This window comes from Canis lupus, chromosome 1 (genome assembly GCF_048164855.1).
Source record: "Canis lupus baileyi chromosome 1, mCanLup2.hap1, whole genome shotgun sequence".
Classification (NCBI taxonomy): Eukaryota; Metazoa; Chordata; class Mammalia; order Carnivora; family Canidae; genus Canis; species Canis lupus.
The window spans coordinates 42,086,837-42,114,778 of record NC_132838.1 but is presented as its reverse complement, the minus strand read 5'-3'; the positions used below and the strand labels follow the sequence as shown (position 1 = coordinate 42,114,778).

Sequence of the window (27,942 nt, the reverse complement as noted above, 5' to 3'; positions counted from 1 at the left end):
TCCCTCTATGGGACTCTGACCCCAACTTTTCAGAATGAAGCCAGTGTGATCTTTCTAGAACTAGCAAATTTGAGGTTATGCTTCCTGCATAAAATGCTTTAATGACTTCCCCTAGCGTTCAGCATGGAGGGAGAGGTCCTTCAAGACCTCCATCACTGTTTACCTTTCTAGACTCATCTCTAACCACTTTCTTCCCTTACCCGCAAGCCACAGGCACTCACTCCTGGCACTTTCAGGAATGTCCCCTGTCCCCTGGCTTCACTGTCTTTACGCATTTTATTTTCCCTGCCAAGGTGGCCCCTCCTACTGGCAAACCCAGGCTAAGATTCTTCCCAGGAATCCTTCTGGATCCTTCCCACCCCTTGAGGGTCAGGCACTCCTGAGCGTTTGCATTTATGATTCCACGATAGGGGAAGCTGGAGTCATCCACATACTGGGCCAGCTCCGTGAAGAATGCCTTTGTACCTCCTGCTCTCCCTCAAAACTGACGTCAACAATTTGCAGGTGTTGCCTCTAGCTTTCCCAGCCCTGCACGTGTGCAGAACCAAGGCGGTGGATTCCTGATACCAGGTCTGCGGGCCAAGTGGGTGAAGCGGAGCCAGGAAGGCAAGGGTTAAGGAGCCAGGCTGCTCTCAAACTCCCTGAGGCTGAAGCTGTATTGAATTGTAACTCAAGCCGGCATTCCTCCTCGGCTCCCTCCCCTCCCTTTGTCCCGGGGACTGCGATTTTGCTTTTGCCACGCAACCTCTTGAAGACGCGCGTTTCATTCTCCACTCTCTTCCCACCCACCTAACTCCCCGCTTAGCACAAGAGAAGAAAGGCTCCCCTAATCAAAAGTAGATTAACTCACACCCTTTTCTCTACCTACATTTGCATTTGGAACACTCTTTACAAGGCTACAAACAGACCCCTGGGTCGTAAGATTTATCCACTGCTTTATGGAAAACTGGACAAAAGCTGTGTCTTTTCAGCCCTTCTGGATTTGCAGGGCCGCGGCTCTGGCCAGTGCTGCGGGCCCCCCCCCCCTCCCGACTCATCTCCCACTTACAGCTTCTGAAAGGTTAACAGCATAACTGGGAGCCCCATTATAAAGCTGAAGGGAACACTTGTAACATTTCTTGTTGATCCGAAGAGAAAAAAAAGGTTTGTTTCAGAAGAAAATATTTTAAAGTGCAGCTGAAAGGAATGGCTTGCTTTGCCTCCTCCCAACACACACACACACACACACACACACACACACACACACCCCATAATGTCATTTAGGCAGCTTGCACAGAAAATTGAGGAGTAATTTTGCCTCAATGTGATTTTGATTTTGCCATTTGCAACCACAGATGTAGGCTGCAGCCTTTTTCCGTGAGGGGCCGACTTTAGGGAAGAGGGGTGTCGATGATTCAGACGCGAGAATCATTATGGATTCTTTCCCATTAGCTTAACAAAACAAGAATCTTCGCGTTTAGAACAAGCATTCCATTTCACTTTGGGTTGGACAGATGTTTGCAACTTCTCATCACGTCTTTATTATTTTCTTAATACTTCCCCTTGCGGAGCAAGGATGATTCTCACTTCTCAGGAAGTGTCATCTCACGTCTGTTAATGGATCGGTTATTATACAAGAATCTTCTCGAAGTATTAAAAGTGAATTGTAATTAATGAAATCCTGGTACGTGTTACAACATGGACGAACCTTGGTAACATTATGGTAAGCGAAAGAAGTCAGACACCGAAGGACAAATATTGTTTAATTCGGGCAAATTCATAGACACAAAGCAGACTGGCAGTTGCTGGGGGCTGGGGACAGGGGAAAATGGGGAATTGCCATTTAATGGATACAGAGTTCTGTTTGGAATGCCAAGAAAGTTCTAGAAAGGAGCAGCAGTGACATTATGAGTGTTTAATGCCACTGACCTGTATACTCAAAAAAAGGCTAAAATGGCAAATTTTACATTATGTATATTTTAGAAGAGCAGAAGATGCTTAAAAAATCAATTACTCTAATTAGAAAATCACTCTGTTTATGAAGGCTAGGCATCAGAGGCTAGATTTTATTTATTTTTAAAAGATTTTGTTTATTCATGAGAGACACAGAGAGAGAGAGAGAGACAGACAGAGACACAGGCAGAGGGAGAAGCAGGTTCCATGCAGGGAGCCTGACTTGGGACTGGACTTGGGACTTGGCCCCTGGTCCCCAGGATCAGGCCCTGGGCCGAAGGCGGTGCTAAACCGCTGAGCTACCTGGGCTGCCCAGAGGCTAGATTTTAGATGCGTACCAAACGTAAGGAAAGTTTTTTCTTGCTCTTCTGGCTCATCAATAAGGACTTGGGTTATGCTCGAAGGCTGAATTCACAAGGAAAATCACCAGGGGGACCGATGGCCTTACATCAGGCAATCTTTTAAGTTCTTTCCCCTGGCTCCTTAGGGCTGTCACATCAACCCCCACCCCTCCCTTGCTGAGGGTGAGGAAACCAAATAATTAAGCTTATTTTAAATATGTGGGGTAAATAGGCACTTGGTGAGAGCTTGAGGCCTTTCCTGGGGTAAAGACATAGGAATTACTGTTCAGTGTTTGAAATAATCTATTTTGGCTGCTCAAAGGACTTGCTTATTTCCTGGTTACATTCTTGAGAGCTGAGACTGGAGGAGATGAGATCTCCAGCCATCTTTAGATTTCAGCTTTTTGAATTAAACTCATTTACACAGGATGAAGCTGAGGTCAGATTGGCGGGTCGTCCATGGGCACACAGCTATGGGACCAGGGCCCAGCTGGCATCTGGCCCTTCAATCAATCTCAGTTTGACCCAGCTCAACTCAAAATTCTGCAAATAATTTCTTTCCACCGCTGCAGCCCTTTATATTGGAAACAAATTCCAACTACGTGTAGATACACCAGGGAAACTAAAAACTGCAATGAGATAGAACCCACCCGTTTTTAAGCTGCACAGTTAAAATAATTTTTGGAAATCATATTTTAACATAGATTAGCAAACACAACAACGGATGATACTTTAAAACCTACCAGAAATTACTGGCTTTTCCAAATAATTCCAATTATATTAATAATCATATAATAACAACTCTCATTTGAGTGCTTGCTGGGTGCCTAGCATCGTGTGAAGCATTTTGCAGGGAAAGCCTTATATATTTTCATCATGACTCTATTATTTCCATTTCACAGGTGAAAATGTAGAGACATAGAACAGTTCAGTAACTTGTCCAAGGATTACACAGGAAAGTGGCAGAGTCAGGATTTGGGTCTATCTAGTTCTCACAGATTTTAGCTTTTCAACATTTTGTTATATTTTGCGGGGGGAATGTGGGGTGGTAATTTGCGTTGTCTTTAGATATGGGTTGTTTGCTTCATGACAATGGAACAAAGAATTCCCTTTAGGACTGTAGGCCTCAACATCGATTGCCTTTTGGGATCTGGAGAGCTTTAGAAAAACCAGTGCAGGTTTCCTTGGCCCAGGGTGTGGCTTGGGACAAGACTAGTACCTGTTCTCCAGGGGATAATCAAGTTCAGCCTCTGCTTTAGAGAAATTCCTATTTTTTAGTTGCTCCTCCTAACCAGATTTCTTAGGTGATAGCTTTTAATTGCTCAAATAATAGCCCCTTTGAACCTGTTTATGAGGCTTACTATCCTTGGTATAAATCTAGCTGATGACCTCTTAATTGTGTGTTCCTCATAAGGGATCTTCATTATGTTTTACTTTTTTTCCTATTTTGAAGCAGTTTTCTTCTACTGGATCTTAACAAAAGTGGTTTTTGAAGATGCTGGATAAGTCTCAATATTAAGTAAATTTATATATTTAATCGGTAACCTTCTTTACCTTATACTTTTTAAAATCAGGACGTGAACTTCAAAGCCAGCTCCTACTTCAGAACAGGAGTTGGTGGGGTGCTTGGGTGGCTCAGTGGCCAGGCATCTGCCTTTGGCTCAGGTCATGATTGCGGGGGTGGGGTGGGGGTGGGGTCCCAGAATCAAGTTCCACATCGGGCTCCTCATAGGGAGCCTGCTTCTCCCTCTGCCTATGTCTCTGCCTTTTTCTCTGTATCTCTCATGAATAAATAAATAAAAATTCTTAAAAAAAAAAAAAAAGAAAAGAACAGGAGTTGGCAAAAAGTGTCCTAGAGTACCAATCGGACTATTTTCACAAGTGGACTAGCCCAGACACTTTCTTGGGGCTTGCAGGAGCCCCTCCAAAGCCTACCTACATTTGTGCTGGGGGGAAAGGACAATTTCACGGGTTGCATTAGGAGGTGACTCTAACTGTTGCCATTTCGCTCTGTATCACCTCTCTGGCTGTGCCTCAATTATGTGGTGGCTAGACACAGAAGACACAAGCTCCTCTCCTCACACGTGCCCGTGTCAATTTTATGCTCATCAGTGGCCGAGATATAGGAAACTGGGCAATCAGATAATAAGCTTCCAGAAAATTTCATTAATAAGTATGTATTAATGAAATTTATAATTAATGAGAACTCTCCTCAATTGGTGTGTAAGGGGCAGTTGCTAAATCTTGTGTTTTACAATGCCAGTTGTTTCTAAATGAAATGGCCAGGAGATAGGCCCTTAGTCTGGGCACTAATACTTGGCCTCAGGATCTGGGTTTGAACAGCTATCAGTGCTAGGGCGCTTCTTAGAGTCAGGTCCACGCCAAGGCTATTACAGGCATTACCTTAATCCTCAAACTGTCTTATGAAGTATGCAATATCACTTCCTTTAAGAAAAAAATATTTGAGAGAGAGAGAGAGAACGTGAGTGGGGAGGAGAGGGAGAAGCAGGCTCCCCACTGGGCAGGGTGCCTGAAGCGGATCTCGATCCCAGGACCCCAGAATCATAACCTGAGCCAAAGCAGATGCTTAACTGACTGAGCTACCCAAGCACCCTTCGGCTTCATTTTAAGATGAAGAAACTGCAGGTTACAGAAGTCACCAAACTGCTTAAGATCAAAGGTGGTGACAGGTAGGGTTTGCATCCAGCTGAGGAAATCTCATCTATAAAAATGATTGGGTAAAACTAGAGCATTCATTCAGCAGATGGCCCGTTGAGGGTCAGAGTGCTGAGGGCTTGGAGAAGAAAATGTACCAACATGACTCAACTCCTGCAGAACCTGTGGTCAGGCAGGCCTCGCTGAGTTATTTCCTGGTTCCGTAATTTGGTATGATTTTACTTAATCGAAAATTCTATACAATTGAAAACAGCCTAAGTGTCCAAAGCAGATGGATGGACAAATAAAATGTAGTCTATATAGACTCTGGGATATATAATCTTAAAAGGAAGAAAATTCTGACACATACTATATTTAATAAGGATGGACCTCGAAGACATGATCTAAATGAGCTAAGGCAACAGGACAAATACTGTATAGACTCCACTTATTTGGGGTACCTAAAGTAGTCAATTCCATAGAGACAGAAAGTAGAATGGGGGTTGCCTGAGGCTGAGGGAGGGTAGAATGAGAAGTTCCTGTTTAAGGGGTACACAGTTTCAGTTGCTAGAAAAATTCTAGAGAAGGACGGTGGTGATGGTTGCACAACAATGTAAATGTACTCAAGCCATTGAATTGTACACTTAAAATTGTACACTTGATAAATTTTCATTTTAATCATTTTAATAAAACGAATATATATATTTTTTATTTTGCCACAATTTTTAAAAGAGATTAAAAGATTCTATGCAAGCTACTTGCATACACCCCTTAAGTGGCAAAGTAGTCTTGGTGGACGAAGGAGAAACCAAAAACATGAACGATCAGAAAACAGTAAACTACTACATGATGTAGGTGGACATGCTGTGTATCAGCCCAAGCCGCCTTTTCTTCTTCCAGGTGTTAAAGAGCGGGGTTGCCCTTGGCTTTAGGCTTATCACATAATCCAAGATCCTTCTATGTGATTAGTTTCACAAGGTGCAAACATCTTTGGAAGATATTTCTGGCCATGGGAAACTTCTTCTAACTGAAGGTTGGTTTGTTTAGAGCATAATTTCCTGAATTCTGTAATTTTCTACCCACTCAGTATAATTGAATATTCAAGATGGCACACATCCAAAAGGCAGCAGGATTCTAACCCAACTGAACAGGACCTGTTTTAGCAAATCTTCAATAGAATTTTGCCCACAGGCGGTCTTTGAAATATACGAGTTCTTTAGTAGACCAGTAATAATAGCTACTCAATCACTTGAGTTAACTCAAGTTTTTGAAATGCCTTTTTGTTAAAAATCAAAATGTTGCATTAAAAGCAAAGCCTAATAGAAGGGGAAGGACTTTTGGGTTGCAGGTATTTCTGGAAGTGCTTGATCATGTAAAAGAAATGAATGTACTCAGTCAGGTCTGTGAAAAGGCCAGTTTCTGTTTTCTTTTCCCCTCTAATTACATTGTAAGGCTATACTTTCCTTTAATACATCGTCTAACTGTATCTGCAAGTGTAGGTGGAAAACATCATTCAAATTTTAACGTCAGAAATACTAACATTTACCCCTTAAATCTTCTTGGTGCACACTAAGAGTTTCATAGACAGAAAATCCTATAGTCTGTGGACATTCGACCAAATTATGGAAATCCTTGCACCGAAAGAAAAAGTTCCTACCACTATTTGTGTTTATAAGGAACCATATTTATTGGTTTGAAATTAGGGTAAAAAAAATCTATTTGTTAGTTTCCAGAAATATGAATGAATTCAAACTGCTAAGAGAACTTGGAATTCTTTCAAATCATTTTTTCCTAAAAGATGGAAATGGAAAGAGCCTTAAGGATATTTGTCATAGTCTTTATTAGTCTCATTGAAGATAAATGGAAGACCATGTTTTTTTGACAGCAGGAATACTGTTCTTCAATCTTCTACTCTGAGTAAAGATGGGGGTGGTGGTGGGGAGACTTACTTGTAATAAGTCATAATACTTCAGAGTAAGTACAGTCAGTTCTGCTATAACATTTGTTTTGAAAACATGAATTTGTCCCCAAAATGATTAACATACAAAGGAACAATTTGAATTTATTTCAAATTTCCTAACTTTGCCTTTGCTTATGTAGGATTTCATCTATGAGAAACACTAGGTGGATGCAGAAAATTGCCCCCAGTTCCAAGGAGCAGCCCAGGAATACAAAACACACACATACTCACACACTCACCTCAATGCCTACCAATGAACTCAGTCTACCTGCACGGGCATCGTGTGCCACACTCCTCCATGTCAGGTAACCTTACTTCAAAATAACTCCTAAATTGCAACCCCGTGGATGGTTTCCTCTCTCTTTAATTTTTCTTTTTCCTCGTAGCCTATCTTGTATTTTCCCTCTTTGTTCTCTATTCTTTTTCCTCTTCATTGTTTGTTTTTCTCACTCCTTCTCTCTCTCACTCCCTCTTGTACTCTTCCTCTCTTACAGAGGGTAGCAGGTGTGGCAACCAGGTGGCTTCCATAGCAACTTCAAGGTCAGATGCCATGTGAACTAAAGGAGATATGTATTTCTTAACCATTTAACATGTCTAAAACTGTCTTCATTTTTCTTATCTTTTTAAAAGTATCATGGATAATGTTTTTGAATGTTGTGCTCAAAACTCATTTTTCCTATAAGTCTTATTTTTCCCCCATGTGGTTTTGCACAGCGAGGGATTTTTAGGAACACACATGCCACATGTCATATTATAACAGAGCCAACCGCAGGCGCTTCGACATGCATATAGCTTTCGCGGCTCTCATCTGTATGTTCTCTTTCTTGGGTCTTAGACATTTGATATGGGCATTAAGACAATCCTCATCTATAATCTATTCTCAAATTATGAACTCTTGCAACCCAGTAAGAATACCCTACAAAGCCTGACTCATGGCCTCCAATACTCTCGACATCCTTAGACCGACCTCAACTATTCATCCCGCCCCACATTTCAAGAAGCAAGTCACAAATCAGGGCTTTCAGGAACTCAAGAGTGACCTTTCCATTATCTGAAGTTAAGTATTTCTCAGGGAGACAATGAGGACCATCTCCGCACTCATAATTTTTATAACAATGGGTGATCATTAAGCTATTGCTACAAAGTAATTTGAAAACCTTATCCAAGGTGAAGGTTAACAATGTAAACAGACTACTGTTTATCAATGGTAAATACATTTTCTATAAGTTCACCTCTGGAAGGATGCAAATTGACTTCAACTTCTTACAGAAAAACATTCATAATAATGTCGTTGATTTGGCGCATTTAAGGCTAAGAATATATAAAAACAATTTTCACAATTTGGTCTTTTGTTGCTCATTTTTTTTGGGTCAAATACCCATAATTCTCATTTTGGCCTCTCAGGATGGCTGAGAAATGAGTTTTAAAGAAGGGCATTCAGTTTCATATAAACTTTAACAGTGTGGCCATAAACTTGCAGATCCCAAGTATCATCCTGTTAAATGGTTAATGGCTTCAGTCCATTATCCTCATTGATTCCCTTTTGCTCACAAGGTTCCCAGGACACTAGCAAGATAAGCACAAACCCTGCTTTTGAACTATTGCTAGACATAGCAGCCCTATTTTTATTTTTTATTTTTTAAAAGATTTTATTTCTTTATTCATGAGAGACACAAAGAGAGGCAGAGACACAGGCAGAAGGAGAAGCAGGCTCCATGCGGGGAACCCGACGTAGGACTTGATCCTGGGTCCCTGGGATCACACCCTGGGCTGAAGGCTGCGTTAAACTGCTGAGCCACCCAGGCTGCCCACAGCCCTATTTTTAAACTGGAATACTACCAATGGTGTTCATTAATTCCAAAGAGCCCTATTGGCTGGTTGTGTGCATGGAAAGGAGTAGAATGATGGGAGAAAGGATAAAGAAAAAGGAGGTGATGAAGGTATGTGAGAAGACACTTTGGTCTGAGTCTGTTCCAAGACTGAAATGGAGAATTCATTTATAACATTCTGTAGAGCCACTTGGCAGAGGGAGTCACCATAATCTCAGCAATAAGCATCACCAAAATTGTTCTTGCTTTCTTCCTAATTTATTTTTATTTTTAGTGATGGGAGTGGGGGACACACGGTGTAGTTTCACAACGAGGATGTTTTAATTCTATATAATGTGTCATTGGAGAATGCCAGTTGCTCACAAAATATTTCCCACCTTCTTTGGGTACACAGCGAGACTATATCTATAGTTTGTTATGGCCACCTGAGAAGAGTAACATCTGCAGAAGGAGGCCAGGGGGGTGATCCCCTTCTGTGCCTGACTTAGAAACCTCCCCCAGGCATGTGTCCCTGTCTCCTTGCCCTTCTAGCCCAATGAGATGGTGCAGACTGTAGCAATCTTGGAAAGTCAGGCGCTGAAGACGTCAGAGCCTCATCAGCCAGGGTTCTCAAATGAGTATATACAGGAGCACCACTCCTGCCTACCTGAACATCCACAAGTAACTGTTCCAGAAGAAAAAAATGTATTTCTGTTCTATTAAGCCACTACATTAGGGGTTTCTATTTGTGACTGTGGCTTAGCCTATCCTTACAGACATGTAAGATGTGTTGCAAATCTTTAGAGCAGACATTCTCAGCCAGAGGTGATTTTGCTCCTCAGAGGATGTTTGGCAATGTCTAGATGTTTTTGGTTGTTAAAAGAGGAGATGGTGGTGGTTCGATTGGTAGCTAATGGGTGGAGGCCAGGTTTGCTGTGAAACCATCCTATAACACTCATGGCAATCCCCCACAACCAAGAACTATCTAGTCCAAAATGTCTGTGGTACTCCTGTTGTAAAACCCTGCTCTAGAGAGGGTAAAAAGAGGGCAAAAACCTTGAACTCTTTGCTAGATTCTAAGAGAAGATTTGCAATAACAGTGTAGACTACTGGTAGAAGGAATATGTTCTGGAATGAAACCCGAGTTTAAGTTCCAGCTCTATCACTGTCTGGTGGCCTTGGACAGCTTACTTTGCTCTTTGTACATTCAATATTCTTGTGCTAAAATAGGAAAATTACAATAATACTCATATGATGGGGCTGTGAGTGAAGATGGGGCTTAAGTGGGTACCTGATATATGGTAAGTACTCAAATATTAGTTGTTATTATTAGTATTTCCTAGTGTTTTTGTTGTTGTTATCAAGGCACATATTTAAAAAATTTAGAAGTGTTGATACATAGTATGTTTACAGATGTTGGGAACCAGTGAGGTGGTAGGAATGGTCATAAAGCTTAAGGTGTCAGTTGATGATGTCACTGCTTACCATGCTCCCAGGAGAATCTGATCAATATAGGTATTTTAAACAATGTTCCTAATTTTTAACTGAAGGTCTAACCAAAAAATGTGAAGAGAATAACCTAAACTGACAGCAGTCATTAAGTGCACAAGAACTCTTGTCAACAGCCAACCCACCCACTTTTATATATCAACTCTGCGAACTTCTACACACTTTGCTTTCACTAAATGCTGTCCACCTTGGACATTTTCATTGTTAATACCTTCTGACTGATCAACAGAACATTCAACATTGGCAAACTCTTTAGGACTGGAAAAAAGTGAAAACCCAGGTCTCTGCCCTCCCTCCCACATTAGATGGGTAGAATAGATGAACACTCAAAATCACTGTGTTGAAATTGAAGAAGACATAAATAAATGGAAAAATATTCTGTGCTCACGGGTTGGAAGAAGTCTTATTGTTAAAATGTCAATACTGTCCAAAGCAATCTACAGATTCACTCCAATCCCTGTCAAAATTCCAGTGGCATTTTTCATAGAACTAGAACAAATGATTCTAAAATTTGTATGGATCCACAAAGGACCCAAATAGCCAAACCTATATTGAAAAACAAAAAAAGCCAGAGGTATCACAATGCCTGGTTTCAAACTATAATACAAGGCTATAATAATCAAAACGGTATAGTACTGGCATCAAAACAATCACATGGATCTATGGAACAGAATAGAAAGCCCAGAAATAAACCTATGTATATGTTATTCATTAATTTACAAAAAGGAAGCAAGAATATATAATGGAGAAAAGACAGTCTCTCCAATAAACAATGTCAGGAACACTAGACAACCAAATGCAAAAGAATGAAAATGGACCACTTTCACACACCATATACAAAAATTAACTCAAAATGAATTAGACTTGAATGTAAGACCTGAAATCTTAAAACTGCTAGAAGAAAACCTAAGCAGTAAGCTCCTCAACATTAGTCTTACTAATGTTTTTTTTGGATCTGCCCCTTCAGATAAGGGCAACAAAAGCAAACAAATGAGACTACATTAAACTAAAAAGCTTCTGCACAGCAAAGAAAACCATCAACAAAATGAAAGTGGGAGAAATATTTGCTAATCATATATCTAATAAGGGGTTAATATCCAAATATGCAAAGAATTCATACAGCTTAATAACAATCTCATTAAAACATGGGCAGACGATCTGAATAGACACTTTCAAAGAAGACATACAGATGGCCTATAGGCACATGAAAAGATGCTCAACATCACTCATCATCAGGGAAATGCAAATCAAAACCACAATGAGATATTACCTCACACCTGTCAGAATGGCTATTATCAAAAAGACAAGAAAAAATAAATGTCGGCAGGGATGTGGATAAAACGCTATACACGGTGGGAATGCAAATTGGCACAGCCACTGTGGAAAACAGTATGGAGTTTCCTCAAAAAATTTAAAATAGAACTACCATATGACTCAGCAATTCCACTTCTCGGAATTATCCAAAGAAAATGAAAACACTAATTTGAAAACATCTGCACCATGTTCATTGCAGTATTGTTTACAATAGATATGGATATGAAGATATGAAACAACCTAACAACCATCGATAAATGAATGGATAAAGAAGATGGGGTCTCTCTCTCTCTATAATGGGATACTACTCAGCTACAAAAAAGAATGAGATCTTGCCATTTATGGACCTGGAGGGTAGTATGCAAAGTGAAGTAAGTCAGTCAGAGAAAGACAAATACCACATCATTTTACTTTGATAAGTGGAATCTAGAAGCCAAAACAGACAAAATCAGATCGAATGAGTATGCGCAGGTGCAGCGAACAGAGTGGTATTTGCCCAAGGGAATGGGGGTTGGGAGCGGGGAGCAAAATGTGTGAAGGGGATTAAGAGGTACAAACTTCTAGTTAGAAAATAAATGATTTGGGCAGCCTGGGTGGCTCAGCAGTTTAGTGCCGCCTTTGGCTCAGGGCCTGATCCTGGAGACTGGGGATGGAGTCCCATGTCAGGCTCCCTGCATGGAGCCTGCTTCTTCCTCTGCCTGTGTCTCTGCCCATCCCCCACCCCACGGTGTCTCTCATGAATAAATAAATAAAATCTTAAAAAAAAGAAAATAAATAAGTTTTGAGGATATAATGTACAGTACAGGGAATACAGTCAATAATACTCTATTAACTTTGTAGGATGACAGATGGTAAATGCACTTATTGTGATGATCAGTTCACAATGTATACAAATGTCAAATCACTACATTGTACACATGAAACTAACAGGATATTGTATGTCAATTATGCTTCAATAAAAACAAACAAAAGAAGGGGAAAGAAATCACTGTGTTCCTACCCTCTAAGTTTTTGTCATTGAGGTGGAGAGAGAGGAGAATGAGGTAGGGTAGGGAAGAAGGGAGCATGATGACAACACTACCACCACAACAATAATAAAGAGATCTGGACACGCATAATCAAAGTGAGATGGGAGGGATTTTTATGTACAGCAATGAGATGTGCTACCTAAGGAATAGCTCCTTACACAAACAGAAAACTATTTAACAGGTTTGCTTTAAAATCATCATAGATCTTAAATGGTTTTAAGAAAGATCTCTTTCACCCATTACGATAAAAGCCCTTGGAGGGAAAGAAACAAATAGAGACATTCAAATAAAAGTACTCAAATGCCACGTAAAAGAAAAAGTACATTAGCTTGTGCCAAATCCCACAGTGTAAGTTCTTTATGAAATCCACCCACATAACAAGCCTTCATTAAAAACAATTCCTGCCAAGTCCTACACTCCAGCATTGAACACATATTTCCCCCAGTATTCAAAAACACTCTGCGCGACCTCATAAAAAGTGTCAGTGTAATAAATGTTATTTAAACTGGAGGGGAAGTATTGAGTGAGGACATCTGCAAATAAAAAGGTAATAAAAGCCATGACAATTCACCTCTTCTCAACAGCCTTCTCCCTTGGTTCCAGAACTTTCTTTCTTTCTCCTCTTCTCCAGGGTCCTAAGCAGTTGTGACTGGTCCAGGGAATGCCCACAGAGAATCCTATTTTAATGGCTCAGGGAACACAGAGGCAGAGACTTGAACTGCCCCCTTCCCACACCAAACAGTTGTTTCTCCCATAGGATCCACAGAAAGCCAGACTTCCTCAGAAAACCACATCTAAAACTGACAGTGGTGTCCCGGAGTGGGGGGTGGCCTCCCCGGACAGAAGCTAACTCCGATTCCATTCTATCTGAGTCTGAGTCCCAAAGCTAAGTCTCTAGACAGAGGAAATGGCGGACAGGCCCTATAGACTCCTCAGGCCTGGTCACTAGGTTTCTTTCTTTCCCTCTGCAGATGTGAGAGAAGGCTTGCTTCCCAAATGTGAGGTTATCCCTTCCAATGAACCCAGTGCTTCTTCTTGAAGCCACGGAAATGGGCAGAACAGCTTTCAATGTGTTTCACGTCACCAAGCGTGTGAAAAGCATCCTTTCCTCTACCTACCCTGCCACTGTCTACACTATCGCGCACTAAACAAAGAGTCCCTGTAGACTGATAAACACAAGAGCTGGGGGGCTGGGGTCGGAGATCAGCATTCTAACCCTTGTTCAGCTAGAGCTTTTGAACAATGCTAATTTAAATGCTTTCAACAAAGCTATGCTTAAGGCTTTGGGTCTAAGTTTTATGCATTAAGCTGTGATATTCACTTCTCAGCTTTTTATACACTGTGTGGACAAAGGTGCTTGAAAAGAATTTTAGCTCTCTAGAAGGTGATAGAAAAAAATAAACTCATGTTACACTTAGTATTTTACCCACTTTTTTTCTACTAAGTACGCATGTCCTCAGTGTCCCAAAAGATGATTTAAGGTAGCATCCAAGTTGACATTTTGTAGTAGGGAATTAACTTCTACTTGCATAGCATTATATAACATTATGAACTATTTAGAAACTTTCCTAAGAGGTTGAAACAGGCCATAAACTATATCAGGGGCCAAATCTTATGAGGCTTTCAAAGGCTCTTTTATAGATCATTTAGGAAGATTAAAGAATCCCCCTCTCCCCGTGAGAGTCCCCACACAGTCATCGTAAGGTTCCATTAAACATGAAAGAGATCCTTATTTTCCACTTTCCAACCACGGATTTCTAGTTCTCCACAAACTGTCTCATTGGCTACTTTACTTTTACCTTTTAAAACTTGCTTTCTTATTTATTACCTCATTTTATCTGTGAATGCTATTGGGAGCTATATATAGAAATGCAAATAACTCCGTTGTTCTTTTGAGTAAGGGGGACAGTCAAGATTTCACTTCTGTTTCTTTTCCTCTCTCCCCTCTCAAATGTCAGGTGTACAAAATTAGATGACTAGCTAGCATGTCTGGCAAAGAAGCGGAGGGTGGAACAGCCATGGTGGGGAGGGAGGAGCAGGGAGCTCAAAACAATGGATCTGGCGAGGGATGCGAGGCAAAGGAATAAAGAGGAATAGAGGTAAGGTTAGTAACATTTTAAAAATTTTCAGGAAACAGGAAAGGAAAAAGATCTATATATTTGGGATTAATACAATCTTTCCACATATGGGAAAGAAAGATGTATAGCCTTCTTTGTATGTGTAACCAACATCTGGGGATTCTTTTGTCTAAATAACTTTGGAAGGATCTCTTCTCCAAAATCAGATATCCTGGGACCAGGTTGAACAGGTCAAAGCACATTGTGTTTATGGTGGGGTTTTTTTTGTTTTGTTTTTTTTAGATTTTATTTTTAAGCAATCTCTAAACCCAATGTGGTGCTCGAACTCACAACCCCAAGATTGAGAGTTGCATGCTCCACTGACCGAGGCAGCCAGGTGCCCGTGTTAATGTCTCATAAATCCTATACATCAGTGATCTTTCACAAAAATATTTCCATTGATAAATCCTAAAAACAAAACTAAACCTGACCTGTGGGAATGATGTCTGAATACTATATATGGATAAAATGTGCTACTTATAGGAGAAATTGATTAAGCTAAGGAAGCTAATGTCAAAGGGCATTAGTTAGATGGGATTCAGTAAAGCACTGTGTAGAAAGTCAGAAATGTGCTCCTGCACAGATGAAATGTAACTTACCAATATCTTTGGAAATGCTTAGTTTTTGCCCCCCTCAGAAATAATTCTTGCTGAAAAGGAGCCAACTAACAAAGCTCTGCCTCTTAGGTATGGTGAGAACTTGTATTAGCAGGTTGCTAATAGCAGCCCCCTTTCCCATCTTGAAATTCTGCATTTGAAAAATTGAGGATACGAGAGAAGTCAGTTACAGAATTATAAAAATGAGTTAGAAATTGATCAAGGGAAACAAATTAGAATGGAATGGATGCTCTGTATCTTGAAAGAATACTGATTTTCAGTCTTTATTGGGTGGAGTTGCAGCAAGTGGAAAAATAATTGGTTATTCTTCATCAGGGAAAGAACTAGATAAAATGAGTTTAACCATTCAGTGAAAACTGTGATCTTGAGAAACAGAGGTGGGGCCACATAACAAAAGTATGTGAAGAAAAGCCTGTGACAACTAATCCCTCATCTAAAGAGTCTGGCTTGTTCTAGGTGGAGAGGGTAAATAAGTCAAAGCATTCTGGCGGATTCTGGAACAAAGCAGCATTTACTTCTTCCTACACGGGTGCCTCCCACTATGTGTCGGGGTTTTCTTCCCCAAATACCCTTCCTCCCAACATTCTTTTTTACCTTTCCTCTCCCTAATTATGTGTCACCTCAGATTTTCAGTGGATTCACTGGAAATAATCCCAAGTACATTCAAAATAATAATGGTGGAATCAGTGGTGTAACTTTTTTATTTTTGTGAAAGACTTTAGGTGAAACACAGCATAGTTAAATGGTGACCAGTCTCTAGCAGCAAATTTAGAGGAGGCTGGTGATGAGGATAGTCTCCTTTTATTAACTGTTTGCCATGTGCCACATCCTGTTCTAAGAGATTTTCATGCATTTAAAAAATTCTTATACAAATCCTAAAAGGCGGGTACTCTTTATTAGTCTCATTTTAGAGTTAATGAAACATAGGCACCAATTCATAGCATCAAGCAGGGGATGGCAAATTATGGCCCCTGGGTCAAACCTAGCCCTAAAGTTTCACCGGAAAGTCCATACCCACTCATTGCCATAGTGTCTGTGGCTGCTTTTGAGCTACAACAGCAGAGCTGAGCCATTGTAAGAGAACTTTGGTCCCAGAAAACCTCATATTTACTCTCTGGCTTTTTACAGAAAAGGTCCATCTAGCCCCAGTGTAAAACATGGTTATCTCACTGATAATAATAATAATAAGGGGCAAGAACATCTGGGCAACTTGGAATAGAACTTCTACTGAAACTTAGCAAAAAATATCCTGTTTTTATCGGTTCCCTTTTGTTCAGATCTTACCTACTTCCTCTTACCAAGGTTTATCAACCAGTCTCAGAAAAAAACAACTGTGTTCATGGAATATCAGCCAGTAACTAAGGGCTTCTCTCTCAGGATGGTGATTTTTTTATCAGGCGGAGGGATTTCCAAGAAAGAAAAGAAAAAAGGAGAGACCAAAGAAAGCTTTGACAACCATGAATTTCCTGAGAGGCTGCAAAATTTTTGGCAGTTTCACAGGTATTTATTCTCAAGTACAAATGACATCATTGTTGAAATTAAAAACAAAATTGGCCTGGTGTAGTCTACATTTGGTATCACATATTGTTTTGGTTGAGCATCAATTGATTTTTCTATTTTTACCGGGAAGTTATGTCATTACTATTTTTAGTAGGCAGTGTCTGGTTCTGTCATTTATGGAATTCAACGCAAATTATGCCTCAGATTTTTTTTCTAAACCTCTAAAAATGCATATATTTGGTGCAGAATGTGCTCATCAGCAAATATTCTACTATCCTTTAAAGATTTTTTAAAAAAGATTTTATTTGTTTATTTGAGAGAGAGAGACAGCACGATCAGGGAGAGGGGTAGAGAGAAGCAGACTCCCCACTGAGCAGGGCACCTGATGCCGGGCTCAATCCCAGGACCCTGGGACCATGACCTGAGCTGAAGGCAGACGCCCAACTGACTGAGCCACCCAGGTGCCCCCCTCTGAAACATCTTCGATTATAAGTCTACAACAGGAAGTGGGTACTAACAAATGAAAGAACTTGGTCTATTACCAGCAGCAAACTGGGTCCAGTTTTATAATAGATAAATTTACCTTTGAAATATTAATATTTTACTCATTGAAAATGAGTTAACATCTGAGATGCTCAAGTTTTTAAGGATAAAGTAAAAATTACCAATTTATAAACTGAAGTCAATTCATAACTCAATTTCCAGAGTACCTGATTGGCCCACAGTCTTAAGCAAAATTCACCTGGAGTCAAATAATTTATGTAAACATTTTAACAATAAAAGTGAACAGAAAGTAAATGCCTGAGACAAAATAAAGCCCATAGAGAATAGGATTGAACAGTGGCTCCCTGGCTCACCCAAATCACTTGGGGATCCTCCACAATCCTTCTGCCTGGACCATACCCCAGGCCCATGCAATCACAGTCTCTGGAGGTGGGACTTTGGTATCAGTACCTGTCTGGGAAGCTCCCAGACACCAGTAGACAATTGTGATTAAAGTGAAGATAGCGGGGATCCCTGGGTGGCTCAGCGGTGCTGCCTTCAGCCCAGGGTGTGATCCTGAAGACCCAGGATCGAGTCCCACATCAGGCTCCCTGCATGGAGCCTGCTTCTCCCTCTGCCTGTGTCTCTGCCTCTCTTTCTCTCTCTCTGTCTCTCATGAATAAATACAATCTTAAAAAAATAAAAGATAAAGTGAAGATAGCTGATGGGCTTAGGACACACCTGACATCAGCAGGTCTGGATGCTTGACCTCCTGCTCCAGCACCTGGGAAGCACTGGGAGCCTCCGGTGGGCAGTTATTAACACAATGTACAGGTGGACACACTGGGACTGTCATTCTTGCTTCTAACACACGATTAGTGCATTACTGCAAATATTAAGAGGATTTTTAATGCAACGAATATGGCCCTAGGGTTCCTCTTAAGTTACGATCAGTCTAAACATTCACCCTACTTCTGAGTCTCAGGAGACAAAACATCCCTGACACTCGGCTTTGCTCCTCAGTTTGCAAGCATATTTATCCCTATCCCGCATGACAAACTTTAAAAGAACAAAAGAATTTGCCTTACCTCTACGATGCTTTTCAAGTCTTGCACGTAAGTCCTCTCAGTCTCCAGAATCTCCTGAACAACCCTATCCACATACAGGAGCTTGGGGCTGGTGGCCGACTCTGCACCTGCTCTGGTGGCCCCGTTTGCTTCCATTCTCCGCTGGGCCCGGGGCTGCCTGTCGCCGCCGTCGCCCGTGTCCTGTGGCCCAGCGGGGCCGGCCCGCTGCAGCTCGCTGCTGGAAAGCGGCCTGGCTGGAATCAGCTCCAGTTTTATGGCCCCGGCTTCCTTATCTTGGTGAAACAAGCCCAAGTGGCTGTTTGAGACTAAGGTCATTCTGCTGCCGAAGGAACCGTGGCTGTCCCGGGAAGAAGCCGAGGACGACGTGGAGCCGAAGCTGACCGGGCGGTCGCTGTCCGAGAGCTCCATGGTCCTCAGGTCCTGGGAGCCCGAGTGCCGGGCTGTGGTCTTGGGATCTGGAATTTCTGTCACAGCTGATGGCACTTCAAGACACAACTGCTTCACATCTAATTCATTAAAAAAAAAAAAAAAAAAAGAACAAAAGAGAAAAAGGACAAGGTATATTTAAAATTATATTTAAAAAATATTTAAACAGAGGTTTAAAGGAAGTTAAAAGCTAGCCCAAGTGTAGATTCAGTCAAGAGTAAGAAGGCAGTGAGTTTGTTATAGAAGGAAAAGGAAAGACACCCATGGTAGGCTGAGTTGCAAAGTTAGAGTTTCTAAAGCGTCACCTGGGAACACGTGAGAAATGCAGAGTCTCAGGTAAAATAGCCTCGACTTACAGAACCTCGGTGTGCATTTTCACAAGACGCCAATGCCATTGGTGCACACAGAAAACTCGAGAAGCCCTGAAGCCACTGCCTCAAAGTGGGGTCACCTGGAATGCCTAATGCCTGCAGATTTGTCCAGATTTACTAAATCAAAGGCTCAATGGTCAGGGCGTAAGGACTCTGTAGCTTTAACAAGCACCACAGGTGATTCTTATGTACTTAAAACACACCCCTCCACGACTCTTAATGGGATTTTACGAAACACTGTTCTACATTTTAAGTATTCCACTGTAATTCCACAAAATGTTAAGCTACCATCTTGGAACTGCCACTGCTTAACGGATGCTGACAATTTCACATTTTACTTGGATACTGCATGAAAGAAAAAGTGTCATGTGGACAATAATTTTCTGATTCTGGGCAACAAAAGCCAAACTATTAAGACCCATACCGTCTCTCAAACTTCCTCTCTCAACACAACATTTCTCTCAATCTCTACTTGAAAGTTGACATCCCATTTGTGGTGCACATGAAGTTATATGATTACAGAGGATGCTTGACTAACTACAACACTTCCTGCATAAAGTTAGGCAACATGGCAGTGTTAAGTATACAATTAAATAATATAGAAACTCAATTATGAGAAAAATTATGTATTTTTTTAAAGATTTTTATTTATTCATGAAAGAGAGAGAGAGAGAGAGAGAGAGAGGCAGAGACACAGGCAGAGGGAGAAGCAGGCTCCATGCAGAAAGCCCAGTGTGGGACTTGATCCCAGGTCTCCAGGATCATGCCCTGGGCCAAAGGCAGGTGCTAAACCGCTGAGCCACCTGGGCTGCCCAAAATTATGTATTTTTTAAAGAGACAGGGCCATTAGTATCTAGAAGAGGGCACAAGAAGAGAGCAATTGCAAAGTCAAAAGGTCATGTAATATATACAGCATTTAAATCTCAAGGCCCTACATGGGATTGAAACTCACAGAAGCTATTTTCGTGAAACACAAAGTTCCAATCTTCTTCAATTGCAAGGCAGGACCAACATTGTTTTCCCCTAATGAAATCCCAAGTTTATGGAACAGTATGCTTTGCAATAAAGAGTGTGATGTATGAAGACCTTGGCTTCATTTTGGCAGGTTATCTTACCACCAGGATCCATGTTTATGGGTTTTCTTAGAAAAATACAAGGGTGCAACTTACGTTTGGAAGATTATAACAAAACACACACAGTAAGAAGAATGTAGATGAATGATCATTTTTCAAAAGGAACATGAATTGGGTTTGACTCTATAATAAAGCTTGTCAAACAGCTGGTAGCAATATTTCTAGAATATAAAGAATCCATCAAATCTGTATCCTTCAACATCCTGACTTTCTCTGGGTAGTTTATATTCACAGCAAATATTAGTGCCAACTTATAATGCAGATATTACAATTATAAATATAAAAGAATTAAATTTGGTCAACAAGAAAAAATGGTAAGAAATGTGTAGGAAATGAGTAATTTATCAATATAACCACTACCACATGGTATAAACTTGCCACATATTTTTAAAGCTTTTGCAATATTCTTTCTGCTTGCTCTATAACAACTTTATGGACTATAAAACATAGATTGGTTATAGTAGTTAAAATGCACTTGCCCTAAAAAGCCTGATCCAACTTGAGTAAGGCAAAAATCCAAGAATCAGCAGGCATTTAGGTGTGCTTGCAGCAGAAGACACTTGCCCACATTTGGGACTGGTGTTAAGAAAGTCAGTCCTAGGCAAATGAAAGTAGAAGCAGACCCAGCAAGATTTTCTTCCCCTTTTGATGGCATCTGTCATAACCAGAACTGTGAGGTTGATCTTTCAGAAATGGGCACTAACTTGGGAAGTATATGATTATTCTTAAGGTCCCAAAAGTCCAATGAGGCAATGATTTAGTACCAGAAATAAACTGGATATACTGTATGTGAAAGCCAGAGCATCTGGAATGGTCCAGAATAACCTACTCCCCATAGATATTGACATACTCCTTCTCTCCAGCATAAAAAAATTATATTTAACATTTATATAACTCCTGGGAAATATGCATTATTGGGATGGGTGAAAATGAACACAATAGAGACTCGTTTCCTTACTTCTATGCCAAGTTAGCCAGCCAATACTGGGACTGAGGAATTGCAGGGGAACAAAAATGGCCAAGTGTTTCAGAGGAGTCCAGCTGGGCTGCTAGGGAGGAGAGTGTCTTTTACATTTTCAAAGGTAGGAAAAGTGGGATGTGAAACTCAGGTCAACAGGTGGTTCCTTCATGGATAAATCTTAAATGGCAGCATGAACTGGGCCTCATTCCAGTCAAGGCCTCATATATTCTAATACCAGGCCATGTATTCTAGGCCACTGGGCCAGCCTATTCTTCCGACTGCCAACCAGGCTCCTTTATTTTTTAAAGATTTTATCTATTTATTCATGAGAGACAGAGAGAGAGAGAGAGAGAGAGAGAGAGAGAGAGAGAGGCAGAGACACAGGCAGAGGGAGAAGCAGGCTCCACACAGGGAGCCTGATGTGGGACTTGATCCCGGGTCTCCAGGATCACACCCTGGGCTGAAGGTGGCACTAAACCGCTGAGCCCCCCAGGCTGTCCCAGCCAGGCTCTTTTAAAATAGAATATTTGAGATATTTGGTATCTGTCATATTTAACCAAGCGTACTGCCCCAAATTAAACACCTTCCAAAATTGCCAAAGATAGAAGTGAAACATTTAACACTAGGTCACATAATGGTATATAATATGAGACTATATTTGCTAATAGATCACATTTTTATGTTGATTCATTGCTTAGGAGATAATTATAGTTTTCTCACATAAGGAAATGGACCTCATAAAAACTGCCTAGTCTTGTTCTCACTTCCCTCAAAATAATTTAAAGTTTCCATCCTGTCTGGATGGATTTTTTTTTTTTGGCTTATTCTTCCTAATATAGCACACCAATTACTGATATTTCTCTCCAGAGCTGAACTGTTCAGCAAAGTAGCCAGTAGCCACATATGACCATTGAGCACTTGAAATGTGGCCAATCTAAACTGAGACATGTTGTAAGGATAATATATATCAGATTTCAAAGACTAGTATGAAACAGAGAAGTACAAAACACCTCATTAATAGTTTTTACATTAATTACATGTGAAATAATACTTGGGAATAAAGAGTTGGATAAAATATCTTCTTTAAGTTATTTTTGGTTTCATTTTGCTTTTTTTTTTGACGTTATTACTGGAAAATTACAAGTTATACATGTGGCTTGCATTGTATTTTAGTTAGAATAATGAAGTCTTCTAGATCAGTATATTGTTCTGTGAGATTTAAATTTATTTCCTTATCCATCTTTATTCAAATAATAGTGAATGGAGAGGTCCATCCACTTGTTGTCTTCTCTTCCTTTCCATTCATTAACACGCCATATTGTTATGAGTTAGTAAAAACAGAAGTGCAAGACTGTCACTGTATACTAGATATTGGGAAAATCATTTCCATGGTAAACAGAAACACCCAGATAGAAAATTGTAGAGCAAGAAAGCCTCTTCTTCCACCTTGAGTGAAGGATGCTGACAGGTTGTATTAATATTTGGCTAATGCAATGCTTTGCTTTTCTTCTTATAGCCACTCTTCCTTTTTACCAAAACCCAAACACTGGGCTACTCCATAGCAACTCCTGAACACTTGCCCAACATCGCTGATGGCCCATGTCAGTGGGTCTTCTGACCGTGAATATCTGAAAATAAGCTGGTTCTGCCTGCCTAGAGGGTCTTGGTCCATCTGATCCTTGGTAAACCTGGAGGTGGTGGTGCTGGAAGCACAAGTCGAGGATCTCAGAGTCTTAATGATTCTTACAGCCAGAAATACTGTCAGCCTCAAAGCCATCAGCATAAAATATTCCTTCTTGCGCCATCCTCAAGAACAAGAAAACAGTGGTATAGCACTCCATGTAGTATGCTTTCACACATTTTACTTCATGACATGTCTCTCTCATCGTTTCTAGGTGAGAGAGCTTTAATTCCTTGGCTTTTCTTCATTTGCTCTTCAAACTTCCATCATTTTAATTGCTCTCCTTTGGAATGTCACCGCCAGAATCAGAAGCAGCACTTCTTGGCTCTAACTTGTCTCAGGCTGATTTAGGGTTGAGGCAGAACTTTCCATGGCAAGTAAAGCCCAGGCTTCCTGTGACCATGTTTACATGTTGAAGGGGGGGACGGAGGGGTCCACAGCCGACCACTCCCTGCCACAACTCCCAAGGGCAGCTTCACACAGCAAGGCAAGAACTCTATGCACTGTGGGGGCGGATGCGTGATCAGGATTTCCAAGTTCTGCTCATTGCTATTCTAGACTTCAAATAGCTAGTCTGAGTTCCTTGGCAGGGCGGTCATGGAAATCAAGAGAATGTGTTATGCTCGAGACCAATGAATAACTAAAATCCTGTAGTTCCTTATTATACTGCCTGTGAATTTATCACAAAGGGGAAACCAACAGAGACACTAAAGTATAAGCAAGAAGTTCTTTTATCAGCCAGCAAAGTCATTTAATACAGAGCCAGGCTTAGGTAGAGCCTCAATGTTGAATACAAGTAAAACAAATGAAAAAAACTTTTTAGAGTTGAAGTTATAAGAAATGCGCATTTCTATATTTCAAAGACAGCACTTGGTGTTTGAGGAGAATCCTCCTTCCTCATACACTCTGAGAGTAGATAAAAACCACCAGATAGCAACATGACTCTCTACCCCTTGGTTTTCTAAAATACCAGTGTTGATTCTTGCATTAATGGCAGGGCCAGGACTGCAATTCCACATGTTCCTTAACGCTCAGAGTATTTATTACAGGTAACATGATTTTCATACTTATTTGAAGTCCTTTGGTAATACAGAAATTTTAAAAAATCATACTACCACGTTAATTTCTTAGTTATGCAAGATGCTAACATTAGGGAAAGCTAGATGGACGATGTAAAGCAACTCTGGACTATCTTGGAAACTTTTCGGTGGATAAAAAATTTTCCAAAGTAAATAGTTCAAAAAATCATGTTACCATAGAAGAGTCAGCTAAGTATTTTGTACAAGAAGATCAAGAATGGGGACAGGAGGGGATCCCTGGGTGGCTCAGCAGTTTGGTGCCTGCCTTCGGTTCAGGGCGTGATCCTGGGGTCCCAGGATCAGGTCCCACATTGGGCTCCTTGCATGGAGACTGTTTCTCCCTCTGCCTGTCTCTGCCTCTCCCTCTGCGTGTCTCTCATGAGTAAATAAATGAAATCTTAAAAAAAAAAAAAAAAGAAAGAGGATAGGAGAAAAGATAGTTTGTGAAGACGCTCTTGTTCAAACAAGAGGTGAGAAAACCTGAGAAAAAAATGAGAAAACAAAAACAAAGAATCTTTTAAGCTGTAAAGTCTGATACTAAATATTCAGGGTATTTCCTAATGGATTCCCAGGTCGGTGTACGGAAATTAAGAGATAAAGTGGCTACTGTAGTTGATAGCTAATGCAGCTAATAAGTAAAGTGCCTCAGCTTAGTGGTGAACTCCAGAATTTCTATATTCAAGGGCTCACCACACTAGTTTGGTTAAAAGGGAATTCCTTTAGGGTTTTTTACACAAATGCAACTGTTTTTACCTTTATGGTCAGCTTCAGGGAATAGAGTTTCAGCTGAGGACACTTCCTGGCCTTCCCATCACACATAACAACATGGCAGTCAAGTTCTCCTCGCTACTGGAAGTGATAAGTGCTCCTTTGGGGGTCCGTTTCTCAAGCATTCATCATCATTCCTCCACAATTTTTCCCTTCCCACAGAACCCAGATGTGTCCGGGACCTTGCCTGAACCATGAACATGACACCAGTGCCCCAGAATATGGTAGACCATGAAGACAGAAGACTTGCATTAAAACTGGGTGTGGACATGCCCTGAGCTACCACATAGAAAAGTCTGGTTACCCTGAAGCTGATATGCTGGAGAAGCCATGTAGTGAGACCACACTGACATGTAGAGAGACGCTCGAGGAACCATAGCAGTTCCAGGGCCTTCTGTTTTAGTGTTTCCAGCCAAGGTACCAGCTGTGTGAGTGAGAAGCCTCTGAAGTGACCTCAGCATTGTCATGTCTGACTGCAATTTCATGAGTCCCTGGTTCAGAACCACAGAGCAGAACCTCTTCTGAACTCCTGACTCACAAAACCTGGAGAGATTATAAATGATTGTTGTTGTTCCAAACCACTAGGCTTTGGAATGATTTGTTATGTAGCAAGAGATAACCTGAACAGTCTCTATTATAACAGATTAGCTTTACCATAATATGCTACTGCTCTAACTCTGCATCAAAATTACCCTAAAAAACCTCCCCAAATCAAAACAAACTGAAGCCTCAAAATTCATTCACATGTGTCATTACTTCTTAAAGTTTTATAGGGGAGAAAAATAAACAGAGTGCTCAAAGTTGAACTGTGACTCAGAGACTATGGTTTCTGAATTCTAGTCCACCATTCTTTGCACTTGGATACAAATGCATAAAACAGTAGGGCAGAAAAAGCGCCTGGAGATCAGGAAATGCACTGAAACATAAGCTCCTTGCATAAAGCACATGGTACCAAGGTGCCAGTAGGGCCTACACAGTGTGTGTGTGTGTGTGTGTGTGTGTGTGTGTGTGTGTGTATGTGTGAAGGAATGAATATGTACCCAACCGTGTTTATAGAAAGAGCTCAAAAGGACGGGCCAGAAATTAGGTTATGACATAACACTCTCTCTTTTGGTTGGAGGGTTTGCATTTCTGCCCTGGCTCTGTACCATCCAGGTTTGTGCTATGGTCTTTGGGTTTCAGATTTCCTCACGTGTGAGGTGGCCGGACTACATGATTTCCCAGGTCCCATCGAACCTTTGGGATGTGACTCCAGCCCCAAGATAAACAGCAAGAGTATCTCCAGCTGGAATCAGAGCATAAGCAGTAACTGCAAAATAGCAATTTTCTTTTACATCCCACTGTTGCCAGGTCTTGGATGATAGAATGTATGTCCCTGATTCTGCCAAAGGCTATTAAAAATCTCTATTTTTAATTTCGATGAAAAATCTAAACATTTAGATGAAAAATCAGGTTCACTTTGAGTAGCACCTTCCTGTTAGCGTGGAAATACTAGTTTCAGGGCAGTAACTAAACAAGGATAGCTATATATTGAGGCTCTGTCTGTACTGAATACACTCAGTTCCCAAAACATCTCTGTGCAGTTGAAAGGGAGGCATTAGGCCACATAACATTTTCTGGGGTAAGGGGTGGGGAGGAGGAAGAAGAAGAGGAGAAATTCAGTTGACTAAAATAGCACTCTGAGTAAATAAATCCATCCACAAAGTACACTAAATATTTTCTTAGAGAAAAAGAGGAAGAGAATTCAAAGTGTCAACAATAGAGATCTGAATAAATACATCCATCTTGAAGGAACAATATAAAACTATTAAATGTCATGTCCTCTCAAATTCTTAAGGGCATAGAAAATGGTCACAATATACAGTTTGGTAAAAGGCACGGCTTATAAAACATAAGTACAATGTGATCCCAATTTGGAATTTAAAACGCCGCTGATTTTTTAGCTACCACAGAAAAAGAGTGAAAGGGTATATAATAAAATATCAGCACTGGGTTTACCAAGTAGGAGAATGGGTGATCTTTTTACCTTTGATATTTATCTGTAAACATCACTTTCCTCCACATGTATATTGCTTTTGTAATTTGAAAAAAGTTACTTTAAGAAATTAAAACCACAACTTCAGCTTGTATCACATATTTAAATACCTTATGTTAAAATAATTGGTCTTTATGTTCAATATGACTAATGGAAAAGAATGCCATATATCTTCTTTCTAACATATGACTCTCACTAAATTAAAATAATAAAACAAAATAAAATCAGGTTTCAGTGTGCAACAGTGTTGACTACAATGCATGCCTCCTTCAGCCCAGTTATTCCTCCTAACAGAAGGATTTCTTACCAATAAATACTCAAAATGGAAATTGCATTTACTTAGTCAACTTCGGTTCCCTCAGACTAAATTTCACCACTATAGTTGCTAAGCACAAAATGTGCAAACGTTTATTGTTCCCCCCTGCTCAGCCTGCAGTGAACCTCAGGAAGAAAGCGCATTAAAATACTGGGCATTCGATGCAGGACAACCTGGAATTTTCATTTTTCTCCCCCAGGATCACAAACATCAGCTCTCTAGATATTGCAACCAAACTTTAAGGAAAGATCAAAATCAAACCCAAACAGGGCAAAAACCACTTTAGACCCTGCAGTTCATATGGAGGAAAAAAAAATCACCTTCTAGACTAGTTCCATTGTTGGATAACTTGTTTCCATGCATGGCATTTATAATAGAAGAACTGTCATGTATCCCCGGAGCTGCTGTCCCTGCACCGTGTGGGGAAGAACCCCCCCGGGACAGTTTCTTACCACGGTGGACCGTCTCAGCTGCCCCCGGAGGGGCACAAGCCTGGCCCGGTGCAGGCAGCGGTTCTTGGGCACATTCCCATGGGCACCTACCTGTGCTCTCCCCAGGCTAAGCCTCAGCGGCCGCCTCCAGCTGATGCAGTGACCTCACCGGGAGCTCAGGCAGGTAAAGCAAGAAGCCTCGACTAGCCCGCGCAGCTCCTCCCGCAGAAATATTGCATGAGTCAGCTTTTATCTCTCAAGACCCAACACACAAAGGCTTTACAAAAACCTGATTTGCAACTTTCTCGCTGCCTTTTCCCCCCTAGTGGGCAGACCACAGACTTCAGCATCACCAAGAGCCTTAAATGAAACATGACATCATTCAATTG

At 40.8% G+C, this 27,942-nt stretch overlaps 1 protein-coding gene across 5 annotated transcripts in view; it reads right to left on the bottom strand.

The window, feature by feature from the left end:
• Positions 1-27,942, bottom strand: part of PLEKHG1 (pleckstrin homology and RhoGEF domain containing G1) — a 224,429-nt gene that overhangs the window by 74,173 nt on the left and 122,314 nt on the right. For 4 of the 5 annotated variants that reach the window (XM_072827783.1, XM_072827755.1, XM_072827762.1 and 1 more), the window contains one exon: positions 18,353-18,858. In XM_072827783.1, the coding sequence (XP_072683884.1) occupies positions 18,353-18,760 (408 nt within the window). In that variant the 5' untranslated portion in view covers positions 18,761-18,858. Of the gene's footprint in view, positions 1-18,352; positions 18,859-27,664; positions 27,792-27,942 lie in introns of those variants that run through there. The other variant, XM_072827774.1, reaches the window with a different exon arrangement.